Source organism: Salvelinus alpinus, chromosome 1, assembly GCF_045679555.1.
Source record: "Salvelinus alpinus chromosome 1, SLU_Salpinus.1, whole genome shotgun sequence".
NCBI classification, from domain to species: Eukaryota; Metazoa; Chordata; class Actinopteri; order Salmoniformes; family Salmonidae; genus Salvelinus; species Salvelinus alpinus.
The window spans coordinates 65,470,859-65,486,213 of record NC_092086.1 but is presented as its reverse complement, the minus strand read 5'-3'; the positions used below and the strand labels follow the sequence as shown (position 1 = coordinate 65,486,213).

At 44.5% G+C, this 15,355-nt stretch overlaps 1 protein-coding gene across 3 annotated transcripts in view; it reads right to left on the bottom strand.

Annotated features, from left to right (window-relative positions):
* The window catches only part of LOC139583411 (clathrin interactor 1-like), a 34,352-nt gene continuing 18,997 nt past the window's right edge, over positions 1-15,355 (bottom strand). Inside the window, exons 2-12 of one of the 3 annotated variants that reach the window (XM_071414477.1) lie at positions 13,998-14,102; positions 12,517-12,613; positions 12,297-12,405; positions 8,858-9,031; positions 7,583-7,763; positions 7,177-7,423; positions 6,662-6,743; positions 6,054-6,131; positions 4,300-4,571; positions 3,971-4,136; positions 1-3,842 (exon numbers count right to left, since the gene is read on the bottom strand). In XM_071414477.1, the coding sequence (XP_071270578.1) occupies positions 3,472-3,842; positions 3,971-4,136; positions 4,300-4,571; positions 6,054-6,131; positions 6,662-6,743; positions 7,177-7,423; positions 7,583-7,763; positions 8,858-9,031; positions 12,297-12,405; positions 12,517-12,613; positions 13,998-14,102 (1,882 nt within the window). In that variant the 3' untranslated portion in view covers positions 1-3,471. The remainder of the gene's footprint in view (positions 3,843-3,970; positions 4,137-4,299; positions 4,572-6,053; positions 6,132-6,661; positions 6,744-7,176; positions 7,424-7,582; positions 7,764-8,857; positions 9,032-12,296; positions 12,406-12,516; positions 12,614-13,997; positions 14,103-15,355) is intronic. The other 2 variants (XM_071414486.1, XM_071414492.1) reach the window with 2 other exon arrangements.

Sequence of the window (15,355 nt, the reverse complement as noted above, 5' to 3'; positions counted from 1 at the left end):
TCATGATTTAATGAACAGTTTATTGAAATACATAAAATATTGTTGAGTACAATCAAAACAATGTACTGAAAAGTAAAGAAACTAGCTTATGAAAGAGCTGCTTTATCCTTCTATTTTTCATATTTGCATAAACTAATAATGGTTTTAGTAACTCTCCCATTCATTCAACATTATGTAAATTAACACATTACAGTCGGTTTCATATTTGAATATGTAACATACAAACACTATGGAATAATCTTGAGTAATAAAATAAACATTTGGTCATTTGAAACAATGCCTCGGAGTATGACAGAAAGGTGTGTTCTTTTGCCTCTGTGTGCACAGCAGCAAATGGAGAAATATCTCTCACACACACACACACACCCTTTGAAATAACCTTCACATTGGGAGAGAGATGCAAGAAACACCGCCTTCAGTGGAAGGGAGAGTGATGAGGGGTACCACTGGGCAGGTCAGAGGGACTCAGCCCAGGCCTCATCTCGCTCTCGGTCTGTCCCCACTCTCCCGTTAGAGTGCTAGGCAGGGATGCAGACAGTTTCACTCAGAGTCAATAGTCCCCCCCATCTCCACAGTCCCATTAAACCCTTGTCTCCCCATCACCACCAGGCCTGACAGGCCACTCCTGCTGGCCACACAGTCATACACCTCCCCACAATGACCTCACAACACACACTACATACCAAGCTGTGGCATATATGGGCTTAATATCCATGAATATACTTAAAAGGACTCGAACGATCAAGGATCTCTATCAAATAGTGATTTATTCTTGTGTCAGCCCCTGTGACCATACTCATGACAGACAAGGCATGGGTTTCACTGTGAGGCACCATATAGCAGGAAGGAGAGGACAGCCTCTGTCTGGGTAACACTACCAATGCCACTGTACATGATCACATTTGGATGGAAAAGCATATAAATCCCAAATGGCACTCTAATCCCTTTATAGTGCACTAGGCACTGAGTGTACAAAACATTAAGGACACCTGCTCTATCGTTGACAGACTGACCAGGTGAAAGCTACGATCCCTTATTGATGACACTTGTTAAATTCACTTCAAATCAGTGTAGATGAAGGGGAGGAGACAGGTTAAATAAGGATTTTCAAGACAATTGAGACATGGATTGTGTATGTGTGCCATTGAGAGGGTGAATGGGCAAGAAAATATTGAAGTGCATTTGAACAGGGTATGGTATTAGGTGCCAGGCACACCGGTTGGAGTGTCAAGAACTGCAACGCTGCTGGGCTATTCACGCTCAACATTTTCCCGTGTGTATCAAGAATGGTTCACCAACAAAAGGACATCAAGCCAACTTGACACAACTGTGGGAAGCATTGGAGTCAACATGGGCCAGCATCCCTGTGGAACACTTGACACCTTGTAGAGTCTATGCCCCAACGAATTGAGGCTGTTCTGAGGGCAAAAGGCAGGTGGGGAGGGGTCTTGTACATTCAGTGTGTTGGAAACAGGGTGCCATTTGGGACACAACAGAAGCTGGTGCTTGGGGTTAACAGCTTTGCTTAATGCTGATTCTGATGGTTAACCTCTTAAGACGGTAGAACAGGCAATAGAACCGAGGGCATTGAAAGTTCAGCTTAAAACATGCAGCAGTAACAGACTGTAGGTTTCAGATATTCAAATGTAATCGGACTTCAAAACACAACAAAAAAAATACGAATTTAAGGACTTGGGGTACTTCTTTGTCCTTTAGGCTTGCTCTCCACGTCATACGGTCCAAGACGTCATCAATAACGCAAAAATGTATTTTTTGCACACCGAAAATATATTTACATATGGTCAATGAATTATGGTAAATGCGAGGTAATTCCTGAACATTCTTATGACAGGTTTGAAACAGAGATGACAACATGAAAGTAGAAAAGGGACAAAGTAACAGGCCTACCATGTTTTTATCTGGTGTAGGAGACACCTTTCTCCTTCTTTCAAAAGTATACTGTATATGCCTTCAACCATTTACAAAATCTCACAGATACGCCACAGCCCCCTCCCCTACCCCCAAAACAAATTCAAACTCTTGATTTATACAGTACATACACTGAACAAAAATATAAATGCAACATGTAAAGTGTTGGTCCCATGTTTCATGAACGGAAATTAAAGATCCCAGAAATGTTCGATATGCACAAAAAACTTATTTAGCTCAAATTGTGTGCACAAATTTGTGTACATCCCTGTTAGCGAGCATTTCTCCTTTGCCAAGATAATCCATCCACCTGACAGGTGTGGCATATCAAGAAGCTGATTAAACAGAATGATACAGGTGCACCTTGTGCTGGGTACAATAAAAGGCCACTCTATAATGTGCAGTTTTGTTACACAACATAATGCCACAGATGTCTCAAGTTGAGGGAAAGTGCAAATTGGCATGCTGACTGCAGGAATGTCTAATAGAGCTGTTGCCAGATAATGTAATGTTAATTTCGCTACCATAAGCCGACCTGCAACATCGTTTTAGAGAATTTGGTAGTACGTCTAACCGGCCTCACAACCGCAGACCACATGTACGGCGTTGTGTGGGCGAGCGGTTTGCAGATGTCAACGTTGTGAACAGAGTGCCCCATGGTGGCGGTGAGGTTATGGTACGGGCAGGCATAAAATACGGACAACAAGAACAACTGCATTTTATGGATGACAATTTGAAAATACCGTGACAAGATCCTGAGGCCCATTGTGAGACATTTGTGACCAACATATTATTTCCAGTCATGTGTGAGCCAGGGCCTAATGAATTTATTTCAATTGACTGATTTCCTCATATGAACTGTAACTCAGTAAAATCACTTAAATGGTTGCATGTTGCGTTTATATTTGTGTTCAGTATACATAGGTAACTGGCAAAATAAAGGAAACACATTAATAAAGTGTCTTAATAGGGCGTTGGGCAACTAAGAGCCACAACAGCTTCAATGCACCTTGGCATCGATTCTACAGGTGTCTGGAACGCGATTGGAGGGATGTGACACTATTCTTACACAAGAAATTCCATCACTTGGTGTTTTGTTGATGGTGGTGGAAAACAGACTCAGGCACCGCTCCAGAATCTCTCATAAGTGTTACATTGGGTGGAGATCTGGTGACTCGGCAATGGCATAAAGTTCACATCGTTTTTATGCTCAGCAAACCATTCAGTGACCACTCACGCCCTGTGGATGAGGGTATTGTCATCCTACGGGTGCATAGCCATGGTAGCCAAAATAATGGCTTGCCCAGCATTTGTATACATGCCCTAAGCATGATGGGATGTTAATTGCTTAATTAAATCAGGAACCACACCTGCTTTCAATATTTACTATTTACTTTAAGTGTTTCCATTATTTTGGCAGTTACCTGTATATATAAAAAGTAGGGATTGAAGGGTAACACCATCAGATATTTTTCAAGTATGAGCTTTTCCTTCAAAATTGTGTATTCTGACATACTCTTCCACACAAATCCTTCAGCGCTCTCATTTCCCGAAGTTGACGAAGTTTGCGAAGGCATCTTGTTTGGGTTGCATCATGGCAGTGTTGACCATGGGCTGCCCCATGCCCATTCCTGGCATACCCAGGGTGCCTTGCAGGCCCATGCCTGAGGGGGCCACGCCCAGGTTCATTCCCATGATTCCCTGATTGACAGGCATTCCTCCCATTCCCACGGCGCCCATCCCCATGGTACCCGTTGCCATGGTGGGAGGCATGCCCAGGCCTATGGCCCTGACGGGCATCATGGGGTTGGTCGGAGGTCTGATGGGTGTGGCTGTGGGCTGGATGTTCATATTCAGGCCTCCAAAACTCTGAGCCAGGTTGATGGGTGACTGGACTCCTGGAAGCAGGAGATCTGAAATGAAAAATTAGGTCCTATTACTGTAATTTCAAATCTCCCTGCACTGACACATAGATATTCACATTACAAGTGAGTTGACACCCAACAAAGAGAAAAGTAGAGAGCTTGAGTTAATAACAGACCTTGCTGTAACATATTGAGGCTTGGCTTACAGTTGGCCGACTGCATACCAGGAGACAGGAAGTCCAGGCTGATGTTGACGCTGGGGTCCGACCATGTGGGGGGGAGGGAGGGCTTCTGGAGTCCCATGTGCTGCGGCAATAAGCCCCCCTGCATTGGCCCAAAGTTCTACAACAGCCCAAAGAAGAGACAAGACATTCGTCTATCCTACAACCACACAACATACATCCTTCTTTGTATTCACAATGTAGACATCTTCAGTGATAATGAGGCACCTCCATCTGTAACAATGACTGGTGTAGTGAGTTGGAGGCCTGTGAGCCACCTGTACCTGTGATCTGGAGATGGGCAGGCCGGTGTTGGCGGCGCCAACACTCTGGGTACCACACATGGAGAAGGTCATGCTTTGGGAGGCGCTGAGGGAGGTACGATTGGAGCCCATTAGGTCAAAGAGCTCAGCTGATGGCGGGGTGGGGGCCGAGGCTGGGGGAGGCTGGATGCTACCAAACAGGTGTGTGATTGGCTGAGACGGAGTGGTGGTGGCCGGAGGACTGGAGAACGCATTCCAGTCCCCAAACTCACCGTTCCCATTGGACCCTGGCCCTACGGAGACAATGGAGGATCATTTAGAAAATGAAAGAATTCACCAGATTCATATCTATGAATCTCTAACCACCCTTATACCAACGACTTTAAATAAAACGGTGTTTTTTCTTTGAAAAAATAAATGAGTTGCTGTGCTTATCTTTAAATCTTTTTTCAAAATAAGTAAAGATTTTATTATCCACAGTGTTCAGTTTTGTTTTCCCAAGTCAACTTGAAGAGAAATGAATAAGGCATACATGTCCCATTTCTTCTGAAAGGGCGATGTGCACCCTGTCAGGCAGGGCGGGTGAACAGTGAAGGTAACAGATATCGCCCCGAGGGGAGTACCAGCACACACAGCCCAGTGCTGATGGGACCTGACACAGGACAGAGTGTGTGCTAACACTAGGGCCAGAGGCTACTGCATGGGAACACACACCACACACACCTGGCCCAGAGGGTACTGCTTGAGCAGGCACACACACACACACGCACGCACGCACAAATCCAGGGAGGACTCTGACAATGACTAATTAGTATACACAGAGTGTACAAAACATTAGGAACACCTTCCTAATATTGAGTTGCACCCCCTTCTGCCCTCAGAACAGCCTCAATTCGTCAAGCCATGGACTCTACAAGTTGTCAAGTTGGCTGGATGTCCTTTGGGTGGTGGACCATTCTTGATACACACAGGAAACTGTTGAGCGTGAAAAACCCTGCAGCGTTGCAGTACTTGATACACTCAAACCGGTGCGCCTGGCACCTTCTACCATACCCCGTTCAAAGGCACTTACTGGGTCTTTCCCAGTAACCCTCTGAATGGCACACATACACAATCCATGTCTCAATTGTCTCAAGTCTTAAAAATCCTTCTTTAACCGGTCTCCTCCCCTTCATCTACACTGATTGAAGTGGATTTAACAAGTCACATCAATAAGGGATCATAGCTTTCACCTGGATTCACCGATGTCTACGTCATGGAAAGAGTTTTGTTCAGTGTAAATCCAATCTAGATAGCAGATAAACTGCCAAAGACTTGCTGCTGGGGCCCTCTCGTCTTCCCTGTATCCCTCTCTCTTTTTATCCATCCATCCATCCATCCATCCAGAGCAGAGGGTGGAGGATGGGGGAGATAAGCTGTGTCAAATGGGAGCTGACAGGTGTCTGTCCTCATAAGGCTCAGGAGGAAGTGACTCATCAATATTTCAAGACCTTCACTTCCACAGGACAGGACAACACGTGGGCCGCAACCACAAATCCCTCAGCAGGAACGGGAGGGGGGCCTCTGGATCCTCTAAATATCTCTGTCGTGGGTGCTTCTGTACTAAGGTATTCACCTCTTCTGCTCCTAGGTTTATGAAAACATTTCTGCTGGATTTAACCTGACTACTAGGTCATTGGGAAGTGGGAGCGGCCTGCCTAAGATGAATGGTCGGAGCTGTGATACAGAAAGAGGATACTGTTCGGATAATGGAGCGAGAAAGCGGTGAGACATACCGGCTGATGAAGGGAGACTGGCTGAGGCAGCTGGGGAGGAGAAGTCAGCAAAGCCACCGATGAGGTCTGAACTTCCACCTGGATGGCGCACACATGCGCACACACACACACACACACACAGTGAAAGAGTGAGAACAGTGTGACAGTGGAGGTGATGAAGATGTCTTCATCTTGCTCCCTACCAGAGTACATGGCTGAGTGTGAGAGACAGGCCCCAGCTGTTTGGTTGGAAGCGGCAAGGACACGATGAACAGGGACAGCAGCATCTGTGTGTGTGTGTGTGTGTGTGTGTGTGTGTGTGTGTGTGTGCATGCAGCACTCCCTTCCCACCAGAGACTGGCTCAGCCTCAGACAGCTGGTCATACTCTGCTACCACACTTTTCTCCTCTAGCTAAGCTGCCTGACACACTGGCCTGACATCTGGGCCTCTTAGGCCTGCCCGCCTCCTGCCCTCTACTACTCACAGACGATTCTGGAGGAGCGGTTAAGGGCAATTCTATACATCGATGGCTTTGAGCCATCTTGCTTTAGAGTGCCATCACTTTGAATACCAAGCTCTTCTCATTGTCTATACCACTGTGACTCATTAGATAAGTGATGGGTCTTACCTGCTGGTGCCGCCTGACTGGACCCAGAGTCCACCATCAGAAGGTCTGCAAGGCCACTGCTTGAAGTCTGGCTGACCGACGTCTGAAGAGGAGAGAAATAGAATGGCTCTTACACAAGCTGTTCACTTTTAAATGGAGTTGGAATAAAACGGGGGGCTACCCTTCCTAAAACTGCCACAAGGGGGCAGCATTAGTCTAGAAACAGTCAGGAATAGGCAGCCCAGGAGCTCCTGCTGTTCACTATTCCTGCTGCCATCCACTTCTATCATCTCATTAGACAGTCAGAAGAGACGCAACACGGCTTGCCTTCTGTCCCACAGGAAATGATCACCATCTTGTGCTTCAGTCTCAATAAAAACGCACTGATGAAAATAGATGCTGCAGACAATTCAACAGTGTTCTCTATAGGCTTCAAAAGCAGGTGCTGCGTGGACTCCATCCCCGCTATAGGCCTACGCTGACATACAGCAGCGGCCTAGGTCAGTGGTCAGAGTGGTACACGAGGGCAGTGGTACCTTTGCGTCGTCTGCGTCCAGACTGCTCCTGTCCCCTGTGTAGTGGGCGGCGGCCCCCAGGTCCACGGTTTTGGACGGGACGCCGCCCCGTTTGCGTGTGGTGGTGGTGGTGGTCTCTGTTGCCTGGGTGATCTGGATGCTCTTGGTCGTAACAGTCTCCTCCTCGTCTTTGAACTCCACCCCCGACAGACTCCCTGACCCCGACAACGGCCGGCCGTTCCGCGATACCCTGTCCTCCTCGTTGTCACTGGGGGGAAAAAGAAAAGCCCCCCCAAAAACACAAACATTAAAAGGAGTGAAGATTATCTTGTACGTGTCTTTCAAGAAGAAATTATCCGTCATTAAGCAGACTTGTATTAACTTAATAAGCATTTTGGTCATTGCACTTAAATACACTTGGCGGTACCTGATTCTGTCGGGCGAGTCATCCCTCTCCTTCTTGCGGAACTTGTTAATGGTGTCGTCGATGGTGCTGCCGATCTTGTCGCTGATCTCTCCCAGCTTCTCGCTGAAGGGGAAGGCTCCTTTGCTCTTGTCCCAGTCCTCATCCCACTTCCCTTTGGGCTCCGAGTCAAACATTTCGCCCGCTGAGGGGCAGAGGGGAGAAACAGGGGTTGACACGTGCGGAAAAATCAAGTGTGTTTTGGTACCATTACCATGCGTTGTAGCTATGCTGAGTGAGCCTCACTTCACTAACACGAGAGGCATTGTGGAAATGCTCCGCATCTATCTGGAACGCCAATTATGATTTGCAACAGATAACTGTTTATCGCGCATTGAAAAATGGGCCCCACTGCCAACACAAACATTGCACAGCTACAGTATGTCTGCTGAAAACAGAGTGAGCATCCTAGATGAACAATCCTAGATGAATGTCTCCCATCGCTGCGGTATTTTGATCCTGTGACAAAAATAATTCCCTTCCCTACCACATCATTAATTGACAAATGGGAACTCTCGTTTGACTAATGAAGTGGGAAATCACAGCAGCAAATCAAAGATATCGGGAATCAAAGGGAGGAATCAATGAACGGCGCATGGAAATAAAGTGCAAACTCTAGTGAGTCGTCTCCAACCCAATCCTAATGAAATGGCAAGGGACCCGCCAGCCCCCTTGATTAGATATCGGAATAGCAGATCAGAAAGCAACAAATCAAAAAAGGATTTGTGGAAGATCTGTTCCGTTACATGGATGGTGAGGTTTCTCTCGTACAAACATGATCAGAAATCTCACAGATGAAGATGTGAGAGGAGATGAGACGTGATTGGCCCCGGAGTGAAAACAGCTCTAATCAAAAGATCAGTGAGGAGGAGGAGGAGGAGGAGTGAGACGAGGGAGGGAGAGGTCTGTGGGGAATAGAGGAGGGGAATGAGGTGTGATATTCTGGAAGCATTCCGAGTCTGTAGACTGACAGACTGAGGCCTGCAGAGAGAGCGACTCGAGGCAAATCAGTCAGTGTGTTTACTTACTTACTTACTTGAACCTTGTATGTCTGCTTACAGGGAAAATGCCCTCGCTGACTGAGGGGAACGTCCCTTACGAACGTTGCAACAGCACAACGTCTATTTCCCCGTCTCACTTGTGAGAGCGCGGCGCCGAACGACAATACCACATTCTCTTCCACGCCTTTAGCAGAGCATCACAGATTACGTGCCCTCTCCCCCGCGTGGTGAAACTTACGGCTGGTCTTGCCAAATCCTCCTCCAGTGCTGTCCGAGGACACGCCGATGTACTTGTCCTTGTTCTTCTTGGCTTTCTTCCTCTCCTCCCGGAGCCGGTCGTCATCCTGGACAAACTCCACCATCTCCTTCACCTTCTGACGCACGTTGATGCCCTGGTCCTTCCCACTCTCATCTGGCGACGGAAAGGGGGAACACAAGATACAACAGGATAGGAACCTTAGTATACTAGCATTCACCAAATTAGAAAGTCAAAAACAAACATTTCACTTTTGGCTTCACACATTCGCGCCAACATTCCAGGCACCATTGTTTCACTGCCACAACAGGCCTGTCCTGGGGACAGTATTTGTCTGAGCGAGGACTTTATGTAACGGAACCTAGTTGTACTAATGCCATGCACCAAATGCTAATTCTTGAGAGGGAAGCATGAAAAAAGATTAGCGCGACTTAAAATAGCCCTACTGTAAATATGTTGGCCTCCCTATTTAAATATTTAATGGATGCCATCACCCAAATACATTTGTTATTGGATTAAGTGTAGCACAAAAACACAATATCCAATGACTAAAATACAGAGGCAACTTCACCAGAGTTGTGAATTTCTCAAGATATACTGAACTTCTAGAGAGAGAACACACAGTTATGGCTACCTATCCTTAAGGGACAGTAACCTTGATGAATGTACTGAGATTGAGGCTTCAACGTACCTAAACATTATCTGAACAAAGGTCTGTGTGCGCGTCTCTAGACAGGCTTGTTTAGCCTATAGATAGACCCAGAGTCCTAAATGAGCATTACTGGGTAACTGGTCTAACCGCATCATGTACATGGAGTCATTCAGTCACTCGCTGAAACTACGAACAGAAGAGGTCTCAGAGGGTCATTCGCTTGGCTCTAGGTGCATTTGTGTAGACTGAAATGAAGCTTAAAGCAAACCGCTGTACGCGGTTCAGCTCTGGAAACAACGTTCTAGAGCCACCTCCAACTGCTAAATGTAACTGGAACCAAAATGGTGCCTCCAAAACATTACTTCCCCTGAGCATAATTAAAAGTAGTGATGCAATGTCATTCCTCAGTTTCTCATAACCACCAACAATGAAAGGGATTGTGGCGAAGATGCGCACGACTCCTGCCAATTTGTTGCCACTGATTTTTTCAAGTTTGTGAGTCAAGTTTGTAAATCTTTATTAATTCCCAGCTATAACGCAAAGATTTTTTTGTCTTATTTATTTAGATCACCAAGCAACCTAGAATGTTTTGTTCCAGTCATGTCTGGTATCTCATTATGTATATTATTACATTCATGTTGTATCTGAGCCTGGTAGACAACACCTGTGCTTTATTGGTTAAGACAGATTTTGCCTGATGATAGGCTTTTCTTTTGGAATGCTGACATTTAAAGTCAGAAGATTGTATGAACTGTATGTATGCATGTATATACAGTACCAGTCAAAAGTTTGGACACCTACTCATTCAATGGTTTTTCTTTATTTTTACTATTTTCTACATTGTAGAATAATAGTGAAGGCATCACAAATATAAGACATCACAACCAACAGTCTTGAAGGAGTTCTCACAAATGCGGAGAACTTGTTGGCTGCTTTTCCGTCACTCTGCGGTCCAACTCATCCCAAACCATCTCAATTGGGTTAAGGTTGGGTGATTGCGGAGGCCAGGTCATCTGATGCAGCCTTCCATCACTCTCCTTCTTGGTCAAATATCCCTTACACAGCCTGGAGGTGTGTATTGGGTCATTGTCCTGTTGAAAAACAAATTATAGTCCTAAGCCCAAACCAGAAGGGATGGCGTATCGCTGCAGAATGTGGTAGCCATGCTGGTTAAGTGTGCCTTGAATAAATAAAAAAGACCAGCAAAGCACCCCCACACCTCCTCCTTCATGCTTCACGGTGGGAACCACACATGCGGAGATCATAAGTTCACCTACTCTAGGTGAGTAACTTATCCTCTCAGAAAGACACAGCGGTTGGAACCAAAAATCTCAAATTTGGACTCATCAGACCAAAGGACAGATTTCCACCGGTCTAATGTCTATTGCTTATGTTCCTTGGCCCAATCAAGTCTCTTCTTCTTATTGGTGTCCTTTAGTGGTTTCTTTGCCGCAATTTGACCATGAAGGCCTGATTCATGCAGTCTCCTCTGAACAGTTGATGTTTAGATGTGTCTGTTACTTGAACTCTGAAGCATTTATTTGGGCTGCAATTCTGAGGCTGGTAAATCTAATGAACTTATCCTCTGCAGCAGAGGTAACTCTGGGTCTTCCATTCCTGTGGCGGTCCTCATGAGAGCCAGTTTCATCATAGCGCTTGATAGTTTTTTGCAACTGCACTTGAAGAACCTTTCAAAGTTCTTGACATTTTCCGGATTAACTGATCTTCACGTCTTAAAGTAATGATGGACTGTCGTTTCTCTTAGCTTATTTGAGCTGTTCTTGCCATAATATGGACTTGGTCTTTTACCAAATAGGGATATCTTCTGTATATCCCCCCCCACCTTGTCACAACACAACTGATTGGGTCAAACGCATCAAGAAGGAAAGAAATTCCACAAATTAACTAGGCACACCTGTTAATTGAAATGCATTCCAGGTGACTACCTCATGAAGTTGGTTGAGAGAATGCCAAGTGTGCAAAGCTGTCATCAAGGCAAAGGGTGGCTACTTTGAAGAATCTCAAATCTAAAATATATTTTGATTTGTTTAACACTTTTTTGGTTACTACATGATTCCATGTGTTATTTCATAGTTGTGATGTCTTCACTACTATTCTACAATGTAGAAAATAGTAAAAATAAAGAAAAACCCTTGAGTGAGTAAACTGAATGTGTCTAAACTTGACTGATACTGTGTGTATGTATGTCTCCTGCTGAATCTCTGTCCTTACGACAGCTACAGGGTCTCTATTTGACAGGGACAGCAAGCCATGTTTGGAATGCACACGTTCAGAGTTTCTCACATTCTCGTGACGACATTAGCCTCGAAAGCATGCGTTGTTGTGCCACTGAAAACACAAGGCGAGCTATTCAGGCTAGGTCTAGCACACAAAACATGTACAGAACCCATCAAAGGCTTTTACCTCTGTCATAGCAAATCACAAATGCGTACAGTTGGTATCCATAGAGAAACTCAACTTGAAGATTTAAATACTGTTCATTTGTGCACATTACATATGTGCATATACCAATTTAAAACCAGAACATGATGGAACTGACTCTTCAGTACTCCAGCATTGGAGACTTCCTCCTCACTAATGAATTCTCCTGGGTTTTCCATCTGAGAACCAACAGTCTCACCACTGAGGACATCCTGATTGGTTTAGAAGAGAAGTGTGGGATGGTTACGGAATTAATAAACACCTAGGATTAGGCTTCACACTTTTCTTCGTCGTTCTGTGCTGCGCCGGCCCCAAATGTTTCCTTACCGACAAAATGGTAGTTTTCCAAGGAGCGAAGGTCGTAGATGTGTTCCCTCGCACTGGTGACAACTCGCTCCGATCCGTTCCTGATGAGGTATGCAAGTAGTAGTAAGGCCTGGGGGAGAGGTGCAACACAGTTAGAAACAACACGGCACTCGGCTTCCTCACCGCAATCAACATGATCGTATGAATGATACATGAGCAGCGGAACGGAGAATCTCCACACCTTGTAAACTCTCCTCCAGTTCTTCTTGTTGTCTTTCAGCATTCTGGTCCACAGCATGTTCATGACCTCGGGGAACTGCTCGTACATGAACGTGGATCTGAGAGGTAGATCAAGAAATACGGATGGGATCAGTGGTAAATGCACAACTAGGGCTGGGCGATATTTCCAACAACAAAAAAATCATATAAAATCTGTACAACTGTTTTTTAATTGTTTTTTTAAACCTTCTCTCTAAATAAGTTTTGGTGTACAATGTAAACTCAAAACTCCGCATTTCAAAAACAGTCTTGAATAATCGAATGAATTTGCAGTTTGTGAAAATATACCTCGGCTAAATATAAGCCTTCAACAATAAGACCAACTAATAATTTCATTATTTGATCAAAATAGTTTTACCTGCTTTTTTATTTTTTACAATAATCACTAATCTGGTTTTCAAGTCAATCTAGAAAAATTACATTTTTGTTACAAATGTAACCAGAACCATACACATCCACTAATAATGACTAACTTCTGGTAGCAGGCATTATAGAACATGAACACAGGTCTCAAAAACAATCTCACAAGCACACGCCCACTGCTATTGAGTAGCCAGCTAATCTTTATATTTAAACTCTAGACAACATGAATCTATTTGCTTGCTAACAAGGTAGAACAGTTGAACTGTTATGAATACACCCTCCTGTCTGTCTCCAACAGTTTGAACAACATAGCCTGTTCACTTTGTTTAGATGTTGCCTACCTGGATAAGATGATGCTTATTTCTCAGAATGAGAACGAATTGCAAATTCCTTAAACAAATGCATATTTTTATGTTCATTGCATATTTATAAAACACAGACTAAACAGCTAGCGCATAACAGTCTGTGGCTGTTGATGATTATAGGTGGTACGTGGCAGCGCAACACCGTGTTGTGACAGAAACTGAGGATTCATTTCCCACAATCATGTTCATTGATACTCCAGTCTTGGTATGGTCTGCTCTGTTAAAAAAAGGAGTTGAGACATAAAAAGGGGATTGTTACAAAGGTTAAGATATTTTCTAGTACACTAAAATAATATCTCAATGTATTTCGGTGCCCATACAACCGATTATATGTCTGACCAAACCGCAAACGCAAATAGCGAGTTGAAACTGCTAATTGTCAGAGAGGAAGAAGTGATCTTTCATGTCTTTGTTGTTGTGAGTGGCAGGGGGAAGGTCTTGGTGTCTGTGCGAGTGGCAAGGTGCACAGTTGCGCACAGTTGCACACAGCACAGAAGGAGCAAGGGATACAAGACCAAAAAAGACTAAAAATGAAGAAAAAAATAAATAATATATATATATATATATATATATATATACACACACTTGATTCTTGCGATAAAGGTCTTTGAAACATGGCGCTAAAACATACATATACGGCCCAGCCCTAGGCACAACTACCGGCCTAGTTTTTGTAAATGTGATAGGACAGTGTTGTGCAGTGGTTGTCCCTTACTTGGCGATCTCTCCCATGAGCTGTCCAGAGGGACCCCAGGAGTCATCGTTGGTGGCCTCTCGCACCTTGGACTCGATCTCAGAGTAGTTCATCACCACATTAGTGCTGCAAGAGACATGAAACATTAGGCTAATATAAGAATCACATCAATAAAAAAACACACACTGAAAGACACTGGTGGATATATCATATACAGTTGAAGTCAGAAGTTTACATACACCTTAGCAAAATACATTTAAACTCAGTTTCACAATTCCTGACATTTAAATCCTAGTAAAAATTCCGTCTTAGGTCAGTTTGGATCACCACTTTATTTTAAGAATGTGAAATGTCAGAATAATAGAAGAGAGAATGATTTATTTCATCACATTCCCAGTGGGTCAGAAGTTTACATACACTCAGTTAGTATATTGGTAGCATTGCCTTTAAATTTTTTACTTGGGTCAAACTTTTCGGGTAGCCTTCCATGAGCTTCCCACAATAATTTGGGTGAATTTTGGCCCATTCCTCCTGACAGAGCTGGTGTAACTGAGTCAGGTTTGTAAGCCTCCTTGCTCGCACACGCTTTTTCAGTTCTGCCCAAAATGTTTCTATAGGATTGAGGTCAGGGCTTTGTGATGGCCACTCCAATACCTTGAAATGGTTGTCCTTAAGCCATTTTGCCACAAATTTGGAAGCATGCTTGGGGTCATTGTCCATTTGGAAGACCCATTTGCGACCAAGCTTTAACTTCCTGACTGATGTCTAGAGATGTTGCTTCAATATAGCCACATCATTTTCCTCCATCATGATACCATCTATTTTGTGAAGTGCACCAGTCCCTCCTGCAGCAAAGCACCCCCACAACATGATGTTGCCACCCCCGCTGCTTCACGGTTGGGATGGTCTTTGGCTTGCAAGCCTCCCCCTTTTTCCTCCAAACATAACGATGGTCATTATGGCCAAATAGTTCTATTTTTGTTTCATCAGACCAGAGGACATTTCTCCAAAAAAGTACGATCTTTGTCCCCATGTGCAGTTGCAAACCGTAGTCTGGCTTTTTTATGGCGGTTTTGGAGCAATGGCTTCTTCCTTGCTGAGCTGTCTTTCAGGTTATGTCGATATACGACTCGTTTTACTGTGGATATAGATACTTTTGTAAGTGTTTCCTCCAGCATCTTCACAAGGTCCATTGCTGATGTTCTGGGATTGATTTGCACTTTTCGCACCAAAGTACGTTCATCTCTAGGAGACAGAACACGTCTCCTTCCTGAGCGTTATGATGGCTGCGTGGTCCCATGGTGTTTATACTTGCGTACTATTGTTTGTACGGATGAACGTGGTACCTTCAGGCATTTGGAAATTGCTCACAAGGATGA